This window comes from Oratosquilla oratoria, chromosome 40, assembly GCF_046742065.1.
Source record: "Oratosquilla oratoria isolate Oo_2021 chromosome 40, ASM4674206v1, whole genome shotgun sequence".
Lineage (NCBI taxonomy): Eukaryota > Metazoa > Arthropoda > Malacostraca > Stomatopoda > Squillidae > Oratosquilla > Oratosquilla oratoria.
The window spans coordinates 42,705,205-42,727,177 of record NC_134816.1 but is presented as its reverse complement, the minus strand read 5'-3'; the positions used below and the strand labels follow the sequence as shown (position 1 = coordinate 42,727,177).

General features: G+C 39.0%; 1 protein-coding gene across 1 annotated transcript in view; it reads right to left on the bottom strand.

The window, feature by feature from the left end:
* The window catches only part of LOC143020823 (DNA repair protein RAD50-like), a 50,870-nt gene that overhangs the window by 28,577 nt on the left and 320 nt on the right, over window positions 1-21,973 (bottom strand). The window contains exons 2-11 of the mRNA XM_076177636.1: window positions 21,048-21,193; window positions 20,752-20,856; window positions 18,878-19,041; window positions 16,121-16,219; window positions 15,137-15,249; window positions 12,330-12,542; window positions 9,330-9,484; window positions 4,692-4,863; window positions 3,006-3,162; window positions 998-1,202 (exon numbers count right to left, since the gene is read on the bottom strand). Coding sequence (XP_076033751.1) covers window positions 998-1,202; window positions 3,006-3,162; window positions 4,692-4,863; window positions 9,330-9,484; window positions 12,330-12,542; window positions 15,137-15,249; window positions 16,121-16,219; window positions 18,878-19,041; window positions 20,752-20,856; window positions 21,048-21,170 — 1,506 coding nt within the window. The 5' untranslated portion in view covers window positions 21,171-21,193. The remainder of the gene's footprint in view (window positions 1-997; window positions 1,203-3,005; window positions 3,163-4,691; window positions 4,864-9,329; window positions 9,485-12,329; window positions 12,543-15,136; window positions 15,250-16,120; window positions 16,220-18,877; window positions 19,042-20,751; window positions 20,857-21,047; window positions 21,194-21,973) is intronic.

Genomic DNA, 21,973 nt, shown 5'->3' with positions numbered 1-21,973 from the left:
TATATCTATATATATACATGTATATATATATATATATATATATATATATATATGTATATATATATATATGTATATATATATGTATATATATATGTATATATATATATATATGTATGTATATATATATATATACATACATATATATACATACATATATATACATACATATATATATATACATATATATATACATACATATATACACACATATAAATATATATATATACATATAAATATAATATATATAATAATAATGATAAATAAATAAACAAATAAATAAAAATTATGATAATATAAATAATAATACAGTAAGTAAATAAATAAATAGGTCAAGTTCAATAATAAACAAGCAGGTAAATAGTAAATAATAATAAACTGACAGATAAACAATAATAAATGATAATCAAGGAAATGATAATAAACAGTCAAATAACAACAGATAAATAATATAAAATGAATGGCAGGCATTACAGCATCTTGCTTCTTAGGTGTTTATCTAGAACTCTTATAGTAGAGAAAGGCTACCATAAAGCTAAATAAAATATCCAAAGTAGTGATAAATGACCTTTGAATCGGTAATCAATGTCTCGCACTTCACTGCAGACAATTTGCTAAGGATTCTATCCCCAATACCAGCTAGCTAGTTAACTAGCTGATAGTTTGGCAGTTGGTGTAGGTTAGGTGAGTTTGGTGGTTTGTGTGAGTTAGTAAGTGCAGTGCTAGGCAAATAACATATATATATATATATATATATATATATATATATATATATATATATATATATATATATATATATATATATATATATGTGTGTATATATGTATATATATACACCAAAGGCTTCCCCCCCCCCCTTATAAGGGAGGTAGCCAAAAAATAAAGGCATAAAAACCACTCCCACTCATCCATCTTCTTCAGAGGGAGGAGGAGGAAGAAGAAGACAAAGAAGAAGAAGAAGAAAAGAAGAAGGTAAATACAAACACAATTAAAACTTCACCTCAGATGTGTTCACTCTTCTTTCCTCGGCAGCAATGTCTTTTTCCAATTGTTCTTTTTCCCTTTCAATATCTTTCAGATTTGCTCCAGACAAGTCACTCTTGTAAGACATCAAGTCCTTCTTAGCCTTACGTATGCTATGACTTGCTTTGTCAATCTGTTCTTTTCTCTCTTTAATGACATGTTCTAAAGTTCCTTGCTTTGTACTGAAAAAAAAAAAATAAATAAATAAACAATAACACATACATACATATACCAAAGGCTTTTTCTCCCTTACAAGGGAGGTAGCCAAAGTCTAAAGGCATAAATCCACTCCCACCCATTCCATCCCCACATACTCCACTCCCATTCACTCCCCTCCCTCCTTCTTTTCTTGACTCCTCCTGGATGATGGGTCTTCCCTGCATCTCGCCTACTGCCCTGGGTCAAAAGACACAACACATCCACAGCAAGACCACTTCATTTAATTGGCAACCCCCCCTCCTCTCATCCCCCTCATGCACAAAAAGGGAAGATGGGGAGAAATCCCTATGGGCTGTGTCAAACTATCAGTCAAACATACTCCCTCATCCCATCCCTCCCCACTCCCTTCCTTGCATCACAGCACCATCCATATACAACCATTCTCCATTCACCCCTATCTTTTGTCTTCTCTATTCCTTCCTCAACAGACATTCCCCTCTTTCCCAATGCCTCTTTTACCCCATCCATTCATCCATCTCATCCTTGGTCACCCCCTCATGTTCACTTCTTCCACACTTCTCTTACTAATCTTTCTTCACTCATTCTTTCCATGTGTACAAACCATCCCAATACTCTTTAATCTACCCCCCAACTCCCTTTCCACCCCCCACTCTCCTCACTTCCTTGTTTCTCACTCTATCCAGCCTTGTAACCCCTATCATACTTCTCAGGCACCTCATCTCAAACATATTCAAACTCCTCTCTTATGTTCCATGTTTCTGCCCCATACAGTGCTGTTGGCACAATCACTCCTTCATACAATCTCCTCTTAGCATCCATTCCCAAATGTCTATTTCTCATTACATTTATTAATCCCCCAAGGCATTTACTCACTTTTCTCAATCTACATTCTACCTCCACCTTCACTACTCCCTTTCCCACCACATTTGCACCCAAGTATCTAAAACTATCCACTTCCTCCAGTCTCTCTCCCTTAACCCCTTCGATACGATGACGCCTACGTAGGCGTCATGAGGAGCAAGTGGGTACGCGAGGATGCCGATGTCAGCGTCTTGATTATATTAATTGTAGTTGTACCTACGTGACCCCCATACTCTGTAAACTGGCTTCATCATATTTTCTATGGTTATCAAAATTCATGGGTGAAAGAGAACGAGCAATACAGCGGTAACTTTATTTTTTATAATGCAAGTATTATGACGCAACATTGCACGTCTGGCAGCTAATGCTGCCCGCGAGATTTTGGCCCGGAGTGAAGGGGTTAATACTCACTTCCAGTCTGCTGCCATTTTCTCCCCTTGTACATCTCATCTTACTTTTACCCACATTTATCTTCAACCTCCTTCTTTCACACACCTTCCCAAACTCTGTCACTAACTTCCTTAATCCCTCCTCTGATGCTGCCACAAGTACAGTGTTGTCAGCAAACAACAACTGGCTCATCTCCCACTTTTCTCCATTTTCTTTAACCATCTCCAATCCCCAGCCCATTACTCTTGTGTTTGCCTCTTGCACCACCCTATCCATGGCATCACAACACAATAAATAACACAATAGCATCCATGGCAACATAACACAATAACAGCCATGGTGACATAATACAATAAATAACACAATAACAGCCATGGCGACACAACACAATAAGTAACACAATAACTGCCATGGTGACATAACACAATAAATATCATAACAGCCAAACTGACTTAATGAATAAATCATGCTTTCTAATTTGATGTTCATTGAAATCAATAAATCAACAAGAATTTTTTTTTCTCCATTGGTGTCAAGAACAATGTTCAGATTACCTTAGTTCTGTAATTTTCCCCTGAATATTTGCTTCCTGCTGTTCAAAATCTTTTTTCTTCTCCAACTGTTTTGATTTCTCCCACTCAATTGTATTCTCCACATTCTCCATTACTTTACCTGCTTGTTCATCACTGAACTGTACCTTACCAAAATACTCTGAAAAAAAAAAAAATTATAATAATAAATAAATCAATAAATAAATAAATTTGGTATTGGACACATGTTACACTATTATTTAACTAAAGGCATACCTAACAATTTCCATATTAATCCCTTTACTACAATTACATCCCTCAAGCCAAATAAAACAGTCTGGCATTGGCCACAAAAAACGTATGTTGAGTACCATGCTTGGTGTTTTGATTGACACAATAAGCAAGTCTACCTCTACCATAAATATACACATAAATACATACATACATATATCAAAGGCTTTTCCCCCCCTTATAAGGGAGGTAGCCAAAAAAACAAAGGCATAAAAACCACTCCCACCCATTCCATCCCTATCACACTCCACTCCTCTCCACCCTCTTATCTTGGCACCTCCTGGATGATGGGTCATTCCTGCATCTTGTCCACTGCCACAAACATAATCAAAAATGCCCTTTCCCCCTTATATGGGAGGTGGCACGCCAAATCATATGTGCACTCACTCCGAAACCCATTTGTTTTCTATCTTATCTTTACACCTTCTGGAGGAAGGGCTATCCAGTTCCCTCACCCACTACCTAGATCAGAAGCAAAACAGCAACTCACCAATGGTGCTAATTAGCAAAAGCTGGTTCATCCACATTGTTTCATTACATGGCGACCCTTCCCCTTCATCCTCCACTCATGAAAATACAGAGCAGACTAAATGGGACAGAGTGAAGGGTCCAAGGATCCTCCAATCACAAAAAGTCAATCCCCATTCTAAGTAATGTGAGCAAAACTTTGAAACTATATTTCCACTCAGACAAACCCCATTGTTCCACATCAATTTAATGGACTACAAATTAATGTAGCTCGCTAGCTGAGTGGGTTAGGGCGTCGTTACCTGTGGCGAAAGTCGAAGGGATGGCGGTTCGAATCCTGCCACCAGCAAAGTTGAACCACAGGCATGGTACATTAAATTCCATGCTACAAAGCCCTCTGTGAGGGGCACCATCCTAGCCTTCCAATAGGGGGGAGTTTGTGACGTTAAACCATATCATATCACAAATTAATGAGGCACAAAGGGATTTCTCCTTGTCTTCTCTATTTTTGCACGAGGGGACAAGGAGGAAGGGTCACCATGTTAATGAAGAGCTGGGAACCTGCTATGGATAAGCTGTGCCTTGCTGCATTGCTTCTGACCCAGGCAGTGAGTGGGAGACAAGGATGACCCTTCATCCAAGAGGAGCTAAGATGGGAGAGGGGGGGAAAGGGTGATATATGGGAGTGGGATGGGTGAGGGTGGGTGCATATCTTGGCTGACTACCTTCCTAATAAAGGGGAAAAGCGTTAGATATATATATACTTTAAAAACAAATATAATTACAAAAAATAAGTTTATCATTGTCTTTGACGTCCTTCAGCACATAAAAATTAGATCTAAAAAATAAATAAATAAACAAACAAGTCATACCTCTTGTACATTGTTTTACAGATAAATATCAGTCATAAGCACACATTATTAAAGCTTGAATATAATGAAAGAAACTCACCTGAGAATTGGTAATCATCCACAGCATTCGACAATCTTTCATTGAAATCTTGTATTCTACGTTCATTCCTCTTGTGTTCCGATTCGAGTTCCCCCAGCTTCTTAACTTCTCTCGATTCCTCCTCCTTCTTCCGCTGAATGTCGCTCTCTGCACTCTTCACTTTTGCCACACCCTGACCAAACCGAAGACCACATGTATGCAATACTGTACATATAAATGCATTACTATTATTATTATTACTAATAACAATTAAAGGAAGCTCACTGGCTGAGCGGGTTAGGGCATCGTTACTTGTGGCGAAGGTCAAGGTGAAGGCAGTTCAAATCCTGCCACCGGCTACAAAGCCCTCTGTGAGGGGCACCGTCCTAGCCTTCCGATAGGGAGGGCGTGTGTGACGTTAAACCATATCATCATCATCATAACCATCATTATTATTATTTTTTTTTTTTACTCTTGTAAATGGGTGACCAAATCAATGCATACACATCCAACACCCATCCAAAAGCCTTTTCATTGCCCTTCCTATCTGAGCACAGTGGATGAAGGGTCATACCTGTCCCTTACCGCATTATCTGGGTCACAGGTAATACAGGACGACTGAGCACTTCTACGACAGGGCCCAACAGCCGGAGCTATCCCCCGCCTCTCCCCGTTTATAGCTAATTGTCTAACCTAGACACAATTCTATACCTCGAGTTTTATTCACTTTTTCTTTGTGTATCAACCAATCAACTGATGCCTCGAGTTTCACTAAGCGGAAAACCCGCAGACCCGCAGAGGCTGGCAGCGGTCCTCAGAACCTCAAACAGATCTCTCTGGGAAGATACTTTGGACTGTTGTCTGTCGAGTTAAACACCATATGAGGACGGAGCCTTTATTTGTACGACGTTTCGCTTATTACAGCTTTTTCAAGTACTTGAAAAAGCTGTATTAACCGAAACATCGTACAAATAAAGGCTCCGTCCTCATATGGTGTTTAACTTGTCAGTCTTGTCGGCAACTGCCACTTTCATGAAAACTGTTGTCTGTATTCTGTGAATGTGGGACTGTTTCTATCTCACCAGCTTAAAGTGATAAAGCAAGAAGATGAGTCACCAGTTGTCAGCTCTCCATGTGTGGGAGTAATACAGTTCAAGTAGATAGAGTATGGGCACCAAGTGCCAGCCCCTCAGGGTTGCAACTTCTGATGGAGATGAGTGGGTTGACAGGTTTTGAAAATGGGTGGCTTTGTTGTCCATCTTGCAGGAATGTCACATACAAGTACCCATCCTTGTTCTCCTCTTTATATATGCTTTCATCAACCCCCTTTTATCCAGTTATCTAACTTTGTTCATTCAGAACATGGTAAAAGTTTGATTTAACAAAATAATTCAGTCTGGTGAATCAAACTTCCTGTTACACAACTTCTGATAATAATTGATATAACAAACTTTTCCCTAAAACTGAGGCTATTTGTTGCAAATCTTTCATAAAATTACACACCCAATTTTTTGCTCAATACAATAAACTTTCAACTTACAAACAAGGGTGTTTCTACAGATCCTAACAGTAACACTATATATACAACTTTTTGTTGATTTACGTTATATTTCATTAAAATCATGAGCATTTGCAGTAAATCTTTTGTGATATTGTGTACATACGACTCTTTTATAAGGAGGAAGAGGCCTTCAGTATATGTGTATATATATATATATATATATATATATATATATATATATATACATATATATATATATATATATATATATACATACATACATATACCAAGGCTTTTTCACCCTTACAAGGGAGGTAGCCAAAAAGGAAAAGGCATAAAATCATTCCCACTCATTCCATCCCTGAATACACTCCACACCCCTCCACCCTCCCTCTTATCTTAGCACCTCCTAGATGACGGGTCATCCCTGTATCTCGCCCATTGCCTTGGGTCAGAAACAATGCAGTAAGACACAGCACATCCACAGCAAGGCCACTTGATTTATTTGACAACACCCCCTCTCTGTCCCCTCATGCAGAGAAAGAGATGACAGGGAGTAATTCGTTTGGGCTGTCAAAAAATAAATAAAAATATCCCACACAGAATAATGGGTGCATGAAATAATTTAGGTAAAGAAACAGTGTGTGCAAACACTATTCAAGATTCTAAGAAAAAACTTGATGCTGAAAAATACAAAGTCGGGTCATCACAAGCATAGTTCCCTTCCCGTGTAATACAACTAGGTAAATACATACTCCCTAACCTCCCCCCATTCCCTTCCATGCATCACAGCATCATCTATACACAACCATTCTCCACTCACCCCTATCTTATATTTTCCCCACTTCCTTCCTCAACACCCATCCTCCTCTTTCTCACTGCTCTTTTACCCCATCCATCCACCTCATCCTAGGACGTCCCCTCATGTTCACTCCATCCACCTCTGCCTTCCACACTTCCTTTACTAATATTTCTTCATTCATTCTTTCCATCGGTCCAAACCATCCCAATACTCTTTCATCTTCCTACTCCTTTTCCACCCCCGCTCTCCTCCTCACCTCATTTCTCACTTTATCCACAATTCTTAATCCCATTAAATTCAACATTTTGATAAACCAATTTCCATCAAATTGAGTTTTTATCGTACAATGATTTGATCTCAAAGTAAGCATGTCTTAACACTTCTAAATTCTATACATCACAGAATTCTCCAAAATATCAAATCCGCCATTTGAACCAAACATTTCATTTGCATGCCCACCTCCCATGAAGTATAAATACATAACTTTCACAATATCACATCTTTTTCCCTTTTCTAAAGTCTCTACCTACAAAGCAAGTAGTTTACATACTAAATGCATCTTTGGAAAGTTACAGAGTTACAGTGATACATACATACATATATGTATGTACAGAGTGATAGATACCGTATATTTCGGGGGATAAGACGACCTTCAGATAAGACTACCCCTGAGTTTCACTCCGAATTTCATGGTTTTAGCTCATATCATTGCTATAAGACGACCCCCAAGAGGATGATCTATTGTGGAATACTGATGACGATAGTGAAGCTGAAGCCGAAGTCGACTCGCCTGATTCAGACTGGGACCCATATGATGAGAGCGTAAACAATGAGACTCAGAATACACTTGCAGAGTTCCTTGAATCAGACAATGAAGCTATAGATTTTAAGGGATTTTAAACATGATGTGATCTTTTACAATTGGTTTTAACAAAAAGAAAATACCTTTATTCATTATAACAAAAATAAAAATGAGATGTACAAGGGGTGAAAGTGGCAGTAGACTGGAGGTGAGCATTATGGGAGAGCAACTGGAGGAAGTGGATAGTTTTAGATATTTGGGTGCAAATGTGGCAGGAAAAGGTGGAGTGAAGGTGGAGGTAGAATGTAGATTGAGAGAAGCGAGTAAATGCCTTGGTGGTTTAAAAAGTGTAATGAGGAATAGAAATTTGGGAATGGATGCTAAGAGGAGACTGTATGAAGGAGTGATTGTGCCAACAGCACTGTATGGAGCAGAAACATGGAACATAAGAGAGGAAGAGAGAAGGAACTTGAATGTGTTTGAGATGAAGTGTCTGAGAAGTATGATGGGGGTTACTAGGCTTGATAGAGTGAGAAATGAGGAGGTGAGGAGGAGAACAGGGGTGGAAAGGGAGCTGGGAGATAGGGTTGATGAAAGAGTATTAGGAAGTGAGTGAAGAAAGACTAGTAAAGGAGGTATGGAAGGCAGATGTGGAGGGAGTGAACATGAGGGGATGTCCTAGGATGAGATGGATGGATGGGGTGAAGGGGGCTTTGGGGAAGAGGGGAATGTCTGTTGAGGAAGGACGGGAGAGGACAGAAGACAGGTGTGAATGGAGAATGGTTGTATATGGAAAATGTTGTGATGCACGAGATGGAATGGATGGGGGAATGGGGGGTGAGGTAGTGTGTGTGAGCAAAAATTTTGATGCAGCCCGAAGGGATTTCTCCCCGTCTTCTCCTTTATATGGGGGGACGGAGAGGGGGGGTCGCCGATTTAATGAAGTGGCCTTGCTGTGGATATGCTGTGTCCTGCGACACTGCTTCTGACCCAGGGCAGTGGACAGGGTGCAGGGATGACCCGTCACCTAGGAGGTGCTGAGATGGGAGGGAGGGTGGAGGGGTATGGAGTGTTTTCAGGGATGGAATGGGTGGGAATGATTTTATGCCTTGTCCTTTTTGGCTACCTCCCTGGTAAGGGGGAAAAAGCCTTAGTATATATATGTATGTAAAAATGGTGTACCTATGTTACAGCAGCTGTTTTCATGATGACCCTCCCTGGACTCATTGTACCACCTCCACAACGAAGGTTAGTATGGTATTTTGAGTAAAATTTTAAAGAAACGGTTTTTATATCTTGCCTATAAGATGACCCCCTAATTTTAATGTGTTTTTTGATGCTTTAAATGTCATCTTATCTGCCAAAATATACAATACATGGAATAAATTGAAAGAGAAAACAGTGAGTACTAAAACTATACACGACTTTAAGAAAGAACTGGATGCGGAAAGATACAACTGCAGGTCCCTACGAGCATAGCTCTTCTCCTGCAAAATACAACAACTAGGGAAATACACACTAAATAGACTATTCTTTGCAAATCACGTAACGCACCCTCCTGAGTTGAGCTTCCTTCTCATCGACAGTTCGCTGGAACATGTCCAGCTTCTGTTGCAGCTCCAGGTCACTGCAGTCAAACCTTTCACTCAGAGAATCCTTCAGTTCCTTTTGAGAAGTCCGAACAGATTGTAACCGATGTTGCTTGCCAGCTGTTCATAGAGGGGAATGGATACATTTAATCAATCAATCTTTCTTTTGCAAAAGAGAGATAGGATAATATTCAAACGTTATTTAAAATCTCATTATGTAATACACACAAAATCTTAATGAAGGTAAATTCAGACTGTGAAAACAAAATACAGTTTGACTTATAATGATGATAATAATCATTGTCTTCTGTTTCAGTGATTGGAGAACCACAACCCCTCAGCAACTGGCAACAATCCTCAGACCCTTCCATCAATCAATCAATAAATAAAATAAATAAATAAATGAAATAAAAATTGTCTGTGTTGTGTTCCTGGGATAGTTTCTGTGTTCCCAATTTGTAAAAGTAGAAAGGGGTTAGTCACTGGTTGTCAACTCTCTTTACATTAATGGTATAGGAAATACCAGAGCTGGGCTTGTTCCTTGGTGCTTTTCACTTTAGTTTGGCCACAGTTAGCACTCCCAAACTTTTCAAGCAATATAGGTGTCAGTATAGTATGTGGACTACATTTTGGTTGTGGCCTACAAAATTTTTCTTTAGTATAGTATGTGGCCTACCGGACTTTTATTTTGGTACGAATCTGTCTCTTAAGCTTTAATAGTTTGAGAGTGCTAACTGTGGTCAAACTAAATCGGAAAGCACCGAGGAATGCATAAAGGAACACACCCAGCTCTGGGAAATACAATCTACAATATAAGAGATCCTGGACCTGATCCAGAGATAGAGTGAGTGTCAGCCCCTTGGGGTTGCACTGTCAGATGGAGCTGAAGGTATTGAAAGGTTTTGAAGATGGGCAGTAGGGAGACAATTCTTTCTGACATCCATCTTTCAGGTATTCATCTATTTACATGTGTTTTAGTAGCGTGTTTTTGTTTTAGCAAACCATGTAATGCTGGAAATTTATTTCAAATTACGTTTTTCAAATCACGTTTATGTGTTCCAGGCCAACCACATTTTCAAATCGTGCACTGGTGACCCACACACCACCAAGCAGCCACCTGGTACATTAACCACTTCAATATTTGTCGGTACAGTAGTATAAAAAGGATATGTTCATTCATGATGCAGTATGTGTTTACTTGCAAAATAAATTAATTTTTGTGACATGATAGGTGGTGTGTTTCATCTCCTTTGCATGCCCATGACAGGTAGCAACTCTAGGGGAATCCACTTCATTTTCTATTTGCACAATTTTCTAAATATGCGATGGCCAAAAGAATACATATATCACATAAATAGATGAATACCCGTTTCTGTCACTTGTCCCTGGTTCACCTTGTATATTACATATAAACATGGTGACCAATGACCCAATCTTCAAAAGCCGTCATTACCTTAACCCCCATCTGGAGAAGCAATGCTGAGGGGCGAACACTCGGTCTCCAGACTAAATCTAAATTTTCTTCGAACTTGAACAGCTCTTCCTCTCCCTTTTCATATAGGAGAGCTGACAACTGGCAACTGTTTCCCTCTTCCTACTATTACAAGCCAGTGATACAGAAACTGTCCCATACAGGAATACCTCACTATACAACTGAGTTGTGTTCCCAGCTGACTGGTCGCAATGCGAAAATTCGTATATCATGGTGGGTTTTATGTGTAAATAATAGGGGGGTTATGTTCATGGATCCTGTCAACCCTCCTCAATTCTTGCCTCCAGGGGACTTTCATATACACCCAACATTTGTTTTACCTACTTTATAGCACTCAGTCGTATAGTGAGGTATTCCTGTATTATCAAAACACAGATTAGATTCCAAAGTTTCTTCCGAGGGATCTATGGGAGGACTGAAGGACCATTGCCAGCCACTGTGGGTCTGCGGGTTTCCGATCATTGAAAACTAAAGGAAACACTTATTATCATTACATTACATAAGCAGATCTTAATGCATAATTACACCCATCCCTTGATTTAAAGGACAAAAAGGGGGAAACATCAGTCTGATGAATATAATGATTAAAACATATCTACTGCAATTTAAAATCAGATTTAACAAGGAGTGTGAAATATGGAACATAAGAGAGGAATCAAGGAAGAGTTAATTTAATATTATTTGCTTGCTTTTTATTTATTATTAGTTATCTGTCAATTTACTATTATTTACTATATATCTGTTTGTTTATCATTCAACTACACCTATGCATTTATTTTATTTATTATTATCTATATTATCATAATTTTTTTTTCTTTAATTTATTCATCATTATGACATTTTTTTCTGCATCCGACCTAGTTATGGACCAAAAGGTCTCCTGTTGGCATGTTCCACCTTTGTAATCCTTTGTAAATGTGTTTGAGGTGAAATATCTAAGAAGTATGGTAGGGGTTACAAGGCTGGAGAGAGTGAGAAACGAGGAGGTGAGGAGGAGAGTGGGTGTGGAAAAGGAGAAGGGAGATAGGGTTGAGAAGATGGGTTCTTGATATGTCATGATTGTATAGCAGGGAATCTCAGAAATTTATTCCGAATCACTAGATTTTTTCCTTTACAGTAAGTCCTCGTTATATGGTACATATGCGTTCCTGAAAACATTACCGCAAATTGAAATTACCATATACCGAACCCATTACAACATGTAATAATAGGATATGGTAGACTTACCCTCTCCCTGCTCTTTCCTCTTCAAAACACGAGCAGATACTGTATCTGTGAATTTTTCTTACCATAAATAGAATCGAGGGTAGTAATTAACAAATACCATAACTGTGAATTTACCGGATAAAGAATTACCGTATAAGGAGGACTCACTGTACCACCAAATCCCATTAAATGGGGGTCTGTTAAATCAAGGACTGGGTATATAATATAGCAGTATAGAAAATACGATATATAGATCTGGCAACTCACTCAGGTCTCCGGATATTCTACCAAGATTGTTTTCAATGTCGAGTATTTCTTCGACTCTCTTATTTAAGGGAACAAGTTTTTGGGAAAGATTTGCAATTTGTTCTTCAATTTTATTCTTTTCAGTCTCGCTTGTTCTTAATTCATTTTTCTTCCTTGTTGCTTCATCCTTCCAATTTTTTAATGAGCCCAGAACTTCCTGCATATTTTTCACCTCTGAAAATAATAAATATCATATTTATGGGATGTAATAGCAAAGCAGAATCTTCAATGCCATTTATTTATATATATATACAGTGTGTATATATATATATATATATATATATATATATATATATATATATAAATGTGTGTGTGTATATATATATATATATATGTGTATATATATATATATATATATATATATGTGTATATATATAAATATGTATATATATAAATATATATATATAAATATAAATATTTATATATATATTTTTAAGCAATAAGCGGTAATACTATTCTAGACAACATCATCACACCAATCATGGAAGTGACAAGAGAAATTTAAAAAGGGTAGCAGAACAGAAAGACAATAGAAAGTTACAAAAGATTTTGACATTGAAAGGATTTCTCCCCTTCTCTTTTTCTGCATGAGGAGACAGAAAGGGGGTTGCCGATTAGGTGAAGTGGCCTTGCTGTGGTGTGCTGTGTCTTACTACATTGTTTCTGACCCAGGGCAGTGGACAGGATACAGGATCTGTCATCCATGAGGAGCTAAGATAAGAGGGAGGAAAGGGTGGTGTCTACCTCCTTTGTAAGTTGAAAAAACCCCTTGGTACATAGATAAACAAGTGGTCAACATTCTTTCTCCAAGTGGAGATTTGTTTTCTATTGTAAAAGAATGTGAGTGATTTGGTCTGTAATGATGTTGGTGCTCAAGCCTCTATAACAGTGTTTCTCATCCTGGGTTCCCCAGAACCCTAAGGTTCCACAAAAGGTCCCTAAGGGTTCCGTGGGAATGAGTGAGATAAGCTAATGCACTTTTGATTTTTTATTTAATTTCAAATACATAATAAAATTAAATACATACGACATATTCTTGGTTATTGTAATAATGTAATATAGACATCATCCTATCTAACCTATTATTACGATGAAAAAAAAATGAGAAAGTTATGGTATATGTGTTTTTCTTTCCAGGCATGATAGTGGGTAACCAAAATATATATATATATATATATATATATATATATATATATATATATATATATATATATATATAAATATATAATAAAAAATAAATAAATAAACAAAAATAAAAAATCTACATTGGCCGGGGGTCCAGGGGGCCACGGGCCTATGCTGAGTCCCTGGGCTGAATCGCTAGTAAACAAACGCATACAAGCTGTTCTGTTGATGTTGCTATCGATATAATTCGGCCAATATAAAATCTACCCCAGTCATCACCTTGCTATACGTACACGTGCACACCACACCACGCAATGCTACACAAAACGAATCACTTGCGGGCCAGCACAAAATAAATCACTTACACACAGGTACACCCGACATATGAATCATCCAAAACTTCACATCAATCAAAGATTATTCGACCACAGCAATTTTTTTAACAGGATTGTTTATTACAATCAAGATCATTGTCAGAAGAAAAAAATCGGAATTCCGATTTAAATCCGAAGAATATCATGCCTGTTTTTTGCACAAGGGTTCCTTGAGACATGCAATTTATTTTATAGGTTACACAAGAGTAATAAGGTTGAGAAACGCTGCCTTAGAATATTGACTACATTAACCATGGAGTCAACACCCCATATGGTAATGTTCTAGACCTCCCTGAATGCAGTCATCCTCAATAGTCACACTCCAAACTGTTAGTGAAATTTTGTTGATACTGTACTATCTTTTCTTAACCGCTTCAGTACGATGACGCCTATGTGGGCGTCATGAGGCGCGACTGGGTACATGATGATGCCAGCATCGGCATCTTGATTATATATATTTTTTGTAGTTGTACATGAGCTATCCCTGGATTCTGTGAACTGGTTTGTTCACATTTTCTATGTTTATTATTACTCAGAGTAGAAGAGAATGAGTAACACAGCAGTGACTACATATTTTATGAAGTGAGTAGTGTGATGCATCATACATATGGCAGCCGATACTGCGTGTGAGAATTTGACTCGTACTAAAGTGGTTAATATGCAGCTTTCAATGAAGTATTTTAACTTTAGTTTACAATTTACAAGAACAGTTTAACATGAAGAAAGGTGATGCTAGTCAAAGAACGCAAGAGGATTCAAAGTACCAAAGGATGATTTGACCCATTATATACAACAAGGTTTGTTTTCTCTATTAAACTTATCTAGATAAATGTATATTATTCAAGCACTCCACTGCTTCTGTGGTTTCCAGAAGACTGACCATGGTTAACAATTCAGTCAATTAGAGAAGAAAATCTAGATGGTCTGTAAGTGTTGTACTTGTGGATTCAATTGTTTGAAGGCATAGTTAAGTATGATTCTTTTAGTTGCTTATACAGATCGACAAATGGTTTATCCCATAGAAATAAAGAAGAAAAAGAAACAAGCTGAAATTCAGTCCTCACATGTAGAGAAGTATAACTTCCCAAACTGAGGTTTGGAAGGCTGGAATACATTGCTACCAGAAGAAGATGAAGAAGAAGAAAAAGTGCCACAATAATGAAGCATTTCATGAATAAGATGACTACAAGGAGGAGGAGAAGGAAGAGGAGGAGGTGGAGGAGGAAGAGGAGGAGGAGGAAGAGAAGAAATAATTAACTGCATACTCACTCTGTTTCTTCTCCAATCTCAATTTACGAATAGTTTCCAAGCACTTGATGTAGTTTGTGGCACTGAATATTGCATCAAACTTTTCCTTAACCTTCTTCCCTTCATCTAAGGGCCTGCATATTGTTGTGGACAGAATCAATCATATATTAAAATTACAGAACCAGATTCTGCAACAACTAAACATACACTACACTCAAATAAATAAATTTTAGGACTATAGCCTCAACAGAGTAAGATGAAGATTTTATTTATTATTATATTTTGTATTTATTTATTTATCATTATTATAATTTTTTCTTCGCATCCGACCTAGTTATGGACCAAAAGGTCTCCTGTCGGCATGCTCCACCTTTGTAATCCTTTGATTTCCCCCTTACGTGGGTGTGGCCAAATCAAAGCACACACCCACTGCGTAAACCTTTGTAAAGCTCCTCCCATCTCAGTTCCTCGTGCTGGGCAATTCCTAACTCAAGCCACGGTGTTCATCTCGAAAGCAACGTAATCCAACAATTCTTCCGCAATAAGCCCTCACAGCAAGAACTGGTTCATCCCACACCCATTTCATTATACAGTGAGACCTCTCATTAATAGACGTTAATTAGCGTAGTTTGCGATGTTTTGCTGTGTTTTCGGTGTTTTGGAGTGGTTTTTGGGTGGCATAGTGATTGCACGCACTAAACAACAGCACCAAAAACACCGAAAACACAACCATAACACTGCAAACACAGCTAATTCACGTCCGTTGATGAGATACATTCCCTTCTCCTCCTCCACTCAAAACATTTTACAGAGAAACGAGACCATCCCTTAGGGCCATGTCATCTTTAATAAACAATCATTTTTCATTCACTCTGATCTTTAGCACTACCTCTTTTCCTCCGCAGGCATTTCTGAAATTAAAGATCTCGAGATAATCAATCATTAATTTCTACAGATATAATAAATGGAAACATAAGACTTACAAACATGATTAAAAAGACTTACCAATTGGAATCTTCCTGATGACAGAATATAACATGGTTCAGAATAGGTTTGGATACTCCCAAAGCATTGGTCATTGCTAAATCAATATCAGCACATCGGCTAAAAAAGACAGAAATAATACATAACCCTTAGTAATGTGGTCATTTTCATATACGATTTTCAATCAATGGCAACAATGAAAAATAAATACTTGAAGTGGCAATTTCTTCCACTTTTCTAGTTTCATTGGGGGAAAAAAAAATTGACACAGCCGCTCTCCTTAAGACTTTCTGCCATCTAATCATACTTTTACCTACATTAACCCCTTCGATATGATGACGCCTACGTAGGCTTCATGAGGAGCAAGTGGGTATGCGAGGATGCCGATGTCGGCGTCTTGATATATATTGTAGTTGTACCTAGGTGACCCCCATACTCTGTAAACTGGCTTCATCATATTTTCTATTGTTATCAAAAATTCACGGGTGAAAGAGAACGAGCAATACAGCGGTAACTTTATTTTTTATAATGCAAGTATTATGACATAACATAGCATATCTGGCAGCTAATGCTGCCCACGAGATTTTGGCCCGTAGTGAAGGGGTTAACCTTCAACTTTCTCCTATTGCATACCTTCCCAAACTCCGTCACTAACTGCTTTCATCCCTCCTCTGACCCTACCACAAGTGAAGTGTCATCCACAAACTAAAGCTAAAAACAGTTCCTTAACATCTTCAATATGAGTCAAATTCTCACAGGCAGCATTAGCTGTCCAATTTACGATGATTCCATGATGCACCACAACACTCGCATTATAATATATAAAGCTACAGCTGTATCACTTGTTCTCTTTCACCCTGAATATTAATAATCACAGAAAATATGATCAAGCCAGTTTACAGTATATGGGGGACACTCAGCTACATACATACATATACCAAGGCTTTTTCCCCCTTGCAAGGGAGGTAGCCAAAAAGGAAAAGGCATAAAATCATTCCCACCCATTCCATCCCTGAATACAATCCATACCCCTCCACCCTCCCTCACATCTTAGCACCTCCTAGATGACGGGTCATCCCACCTTGTCCACTGCCCTGGGTCAGAAGCAGTGTCGCAAGACACAGCACATCCACAGCAAGGCCGCTTCATTAAATCTGCGACCCCCCCCTCTCCGTCCCCCCATACATAAAGGAGAAGACGGGGAGAAATCCCTTCGGGCTGTGTCAAAATTTGCTCACACATACTACCTCATGCCCCATCCCCCCACCCATTCCACCTCATGCATCACAACATCATCCATATACAACCATTCTCCATTCACCCCTGTCTTCTGTCCTCTCCCATCCTTCCTCAACAGACATTCCCCTCTTCCCCAAAGCCCCCTTCACGCCATCCATCCACCTCATCCTAGGACGACCCTTAATGTTCACTCCCTCCACATCTGCCTTCCATACCTCTTTTACTAGTCTTTCTTATCTCATTCTTTCCATGTGTCCAAACCATCCCAATACTTTTTCATCAACCCCATCTCCCAACCCCCTTTCCACCCCTGTTCTCCTCCTCACCTCCTCATTTCTCACTCTATCTAGCCTAGTAACCCCCATCATACTTCTCAGACACCTCATCTCAAACACATTCAAACTCCTTCTCTCTTCCTCTCTTATGTTCCACGTTTCTACCCCATACAGTGCTGTTGGTACAATCACTCCTTCATATAGTCTCCTCTTGGCATCCATTCCCAAATGTCTATTCCTCATTACACTCTTTAATCCACCATGGCATTTACTCACTTCTCTCAATCTACATTCTACCTTCACCTTCACTCCACCTTTTCTTGCCACATTTGTACCCAAGTATCTAAAACTATCCACTTCCTCCAGTTGCTCTCCCTTAATGCTCACTTCCAGTCTACTGACACTTTCACCCCTTGTACATCTCATCACCTTACTTTTACCCACATTTATCTTCAGCTTTCTTCTATCACATACTCTCCCAAACTCTGCCACCAACTTCCTCAATCCCTCCTCCGATCGTGCCACAAGCGCAGTGTCATCTGCAAACAACAGCTGGTTCACCTCCCACTTTTCTCCATTTTCCTTAACCATCTCCAATCCCTGACCCACTACCCTTGCATTTACCTCTCGCACTACCCCATCCATGTATAAGTTGAACAGCCAGGGCGACATAACGCATCCTTGACGAAGTCCCACCTTTACCTCGAACCACTCACTCTCTCCATTTCTAATCCTGACACATGCTCTACTACTCTTGTAAAAACTCTTGACAGCTCCCAGAAGCTTTCCTCCTATCCCGTATATCTGCAAAACCTCCCACAGTGCCTTTCTGTCTACCCTGTCGTAAGCCTTTTCCAGGTCCATAAAGGCCCAAAAAACATCCTTCCCCTTTCCTATAGCTTTCTCACATATCTGTCTTACCACAAAAATCTGATCTACACAACCTCTACCCATCCTAAATCCACACTGTTCCTCACCAATTACTCCCTGTTCCTCTCCTAATCCTCTCAATCAAGATCCTCCCATAAGCCTTCCCAACTACACTTAACAAGCTACAACTACAAAATAAATATAATCAAGACTCCAATGCCAGCATCGTCATATACCCACTCGCACCTCATGACGTCTAAGTAGGCATCACCATATGGAAGGAGTTAATGAAGTTCTCGTTTCTTTACAGCACCTTTCTAAACCTGTTCTCATCATTAACCTTCTATCTAATCAGATTTCTTCCCCTTACAAACTCTGATTCAGTTTAACTTACTTTGATATGGAATGCTTAGTACCATCTGGATTCTTTCTTGTAAGTGTAGCATCCAGTTTCTTACATTGTATTTCACGAGCTTTTTGTGTTGCTTCCAAGGATCGTGTTGCTGTTAATTCTTTGCCCAAAACATCTCGCATCAACAGTTTCACCTGTCCTCTTATCTGCAAATTAAATACATGGAGGTGTTTGTTTAATGAAAGACTTTAGTAAAAGAGGTGTTTATCTATGTTTTATGACAGAATGAGTGATGAAAGATTAGTAAAAGAGGCATGGAAGGCAGAGGTGGAGGGAGTGAACTTGAGGGGACAACTGAGGATGAGATGGGATGAAGGGAGCCTTGATCAGGAGAAGAATGTCTGTTAAGCAAGGAAGAGAGAAGGCAGGAGATAGGGATGAGTGGAGAGTGACTATGTATAGATGATACTGTTATGCAAATAAGGGAGGGTTGGGGAATGAGGTGTTTATGTGTGAATATTCTGACTCACCCCCAAAGGGATTTCTCCCCATCTCTTTTTTCTGCACAATGGGACAGAGGAAAGGACACTGATTTAGTGAAGTGGCCTTGCTGTGGATGTACTGTGTCTTGCTACATTGCCTCTGACCTGTCATCCATGAGGAGCTAAAATGAGAGGGGGAGAAAGGGGGAGGGGATGGGAGTGGAATGGGTGGGAGTGGGTACATGCCTTTGACTTGGCTACCTCCCATATAAGGGGGAAAAAGATCTTTGTATATAGATAGTTTATTTATATGATGATTCAAAACTGCAATTATCTTATAAGCTTTAAATGGTTAAGTACCCAAGAGAGCTAAACATTCAAAGAATGAGAGAGTGGGAGATATAGAAGAAATACTATGGGATGAGGATAATAATCTTGAGAAATAACAATCACTATTGGTTCAAGCTTCAACAATTGGAAACCTGCAGCCTCACATTAACAAGCAATGGTTCTTGGACCTTCCAACAGATTTCTCTGGAAGAAAAATTGAATGTTTGTCGATGTTGAATTATTGTGGTCCTGTTTCTGTCTCATCAACTGGTACATGGGAGAGGAGGGGTGCAGCTACTAACTGTCAGCTCCCCATATAAAAGAGAGAGAGAAGGTAAGATAAGCATTGGGGAGATGATTCTATCTTACAGGGCCATATTGTGCGGCCTTTTATTGTTGGTCCCAGTGGATAAATAAAATTATAATTGTTGCCTCTCACATTTCACTGGCTGGAAACCTGCAGCCTTACAGCAGCTGACAATGGTGCCAAAACCTTGGACTCGTAGATCTCTCTGGAAGGAAATGTTGGACTGCTGTCTGTGTTGTATTAGTGTGAGACTCCTTCACTGTTGCTAGCTTAGGAGTACTAAGAGGAGAGAAGCTGTTGTCAACTTTCAGAAGATGTTGTCAACTTTCCTTATGTGAAAAAGTGGAGGAATCACAAAGCTGTGAGGGAGATTTTGAAACCAATGTTTGGAACCAAGATGGAATGTTGGCCCCTTGGGGCTCCACCTCCAGATGTAAGTAATGAGATTGACAAGTTTTGAAAATGGGCTGCAGGGGAGATGATTCTCGATGTTTTATGGGACCAATCACAGGTCCTATGTCAACCTTACGTAAACAAATGTTTCAAACCGTCCCATGAATGGCTGGAGCCTTATGTTTGTAAACACAGATGCTTGCCACCACATGGGTAGAAATAACCCAGAAACCGAGGCCTTGAGAGCCCTCAGTACACACAGCTTATAACTGTGACACGTGCGTGTCACGGGGGGGGAGCACGCTCGGTTCCTGGCGGGTGCACTAAGCCGTGACACGCAGGTGTCACAAAACACACATCCGGTACTCAAGGGGTTAAGTAATGGCACCATGTGGTCTACTTACCTGCACCACTTCTGTGAGCTTTGGGTCGTGAACAAACGATGCTCCGGTACCAGACCCAGGTGGTTTGTCTCCTGTCGTCACATACTTTAAAGACTCAATAATAGTCTGAAACGAGCAACCACAAATACGTCATTACAAAACAAAACTATACCTATCTCTTTCCTAATACCCATCTAGTATGACTCAAAACACTTGAATTTACAATATTCAGAATTAAATATTCAGAGCACAGAATTTCATGAGAAGAGCAATCCTATTAAAAAAAAATAGCGGCAACATTATTTTACGAAACTTACAGTTTTGCCACATCCATTCTGGCCCAGGATAAGAGTGAGAGGCGAGTAAAATTCAATCTTCTGCTGCTCATCAGGGCCAAAGCTCCTGATGCCTGAGATGCCCATTTTTAATATCTTCGACATTTTGATGGGTGTTTTTTCCTAACCTGAGAAGGTAATACAATAAAAATTCAGGTTAGACAGATTGGACAGACAATATTACAAAGTAATATTCATACAAGACAGTAATATATCATCACCAACTGAAGATTTAATTGGTGAGGGAACTGTACTTACAGGGAAATTATTAAGCCACAATATTATAAAGTTTTGGCAAGTCTTTTATGGGAATGGTATAATTACTAGAGGAGTTATTTATACATCCATTATTGAATACCACAAAGGTCCATGAACTGAAAATTACATATGCTAGAGTTCATTTGGAAATATAATAAATATATCCTAGGTTCTTCAGTCTGAGACATATTTAAACTAATATCAAATATGAATATCACAAATGTGGTTACTTGAGGTAAAATTGAAGGATTTTATGCACAAACTAGATCTTTATCTTTGATATATATTATATGAAGATATGATGATTTGATAATCTACCAATTACAATTTAGCATGTTTTTGATGAAGCAATGATGCACCTTCCTGGCATTTGTAATTGTGACTAATTTTATTTGTAAGGGTAGGGGTGGACAGGCGCATCAGCTAAGTTCGTCTTCCTCGCTAGGTATGATGAATTGGACAGTAACGGGACCCAACGATCATTACTCCTTCCCTGTATAATGTATACAACAATTAGGTAAATACACATTCACACTGGCGATGGGGCGGGAAGCCTATCAGGTAAGAAAACGAAACATATTATTTTCAGTGATAGTAAACATAATTCTCAAGGTCCTGCTGTCAATGTCATTCGTCACACGTCTTGTCAT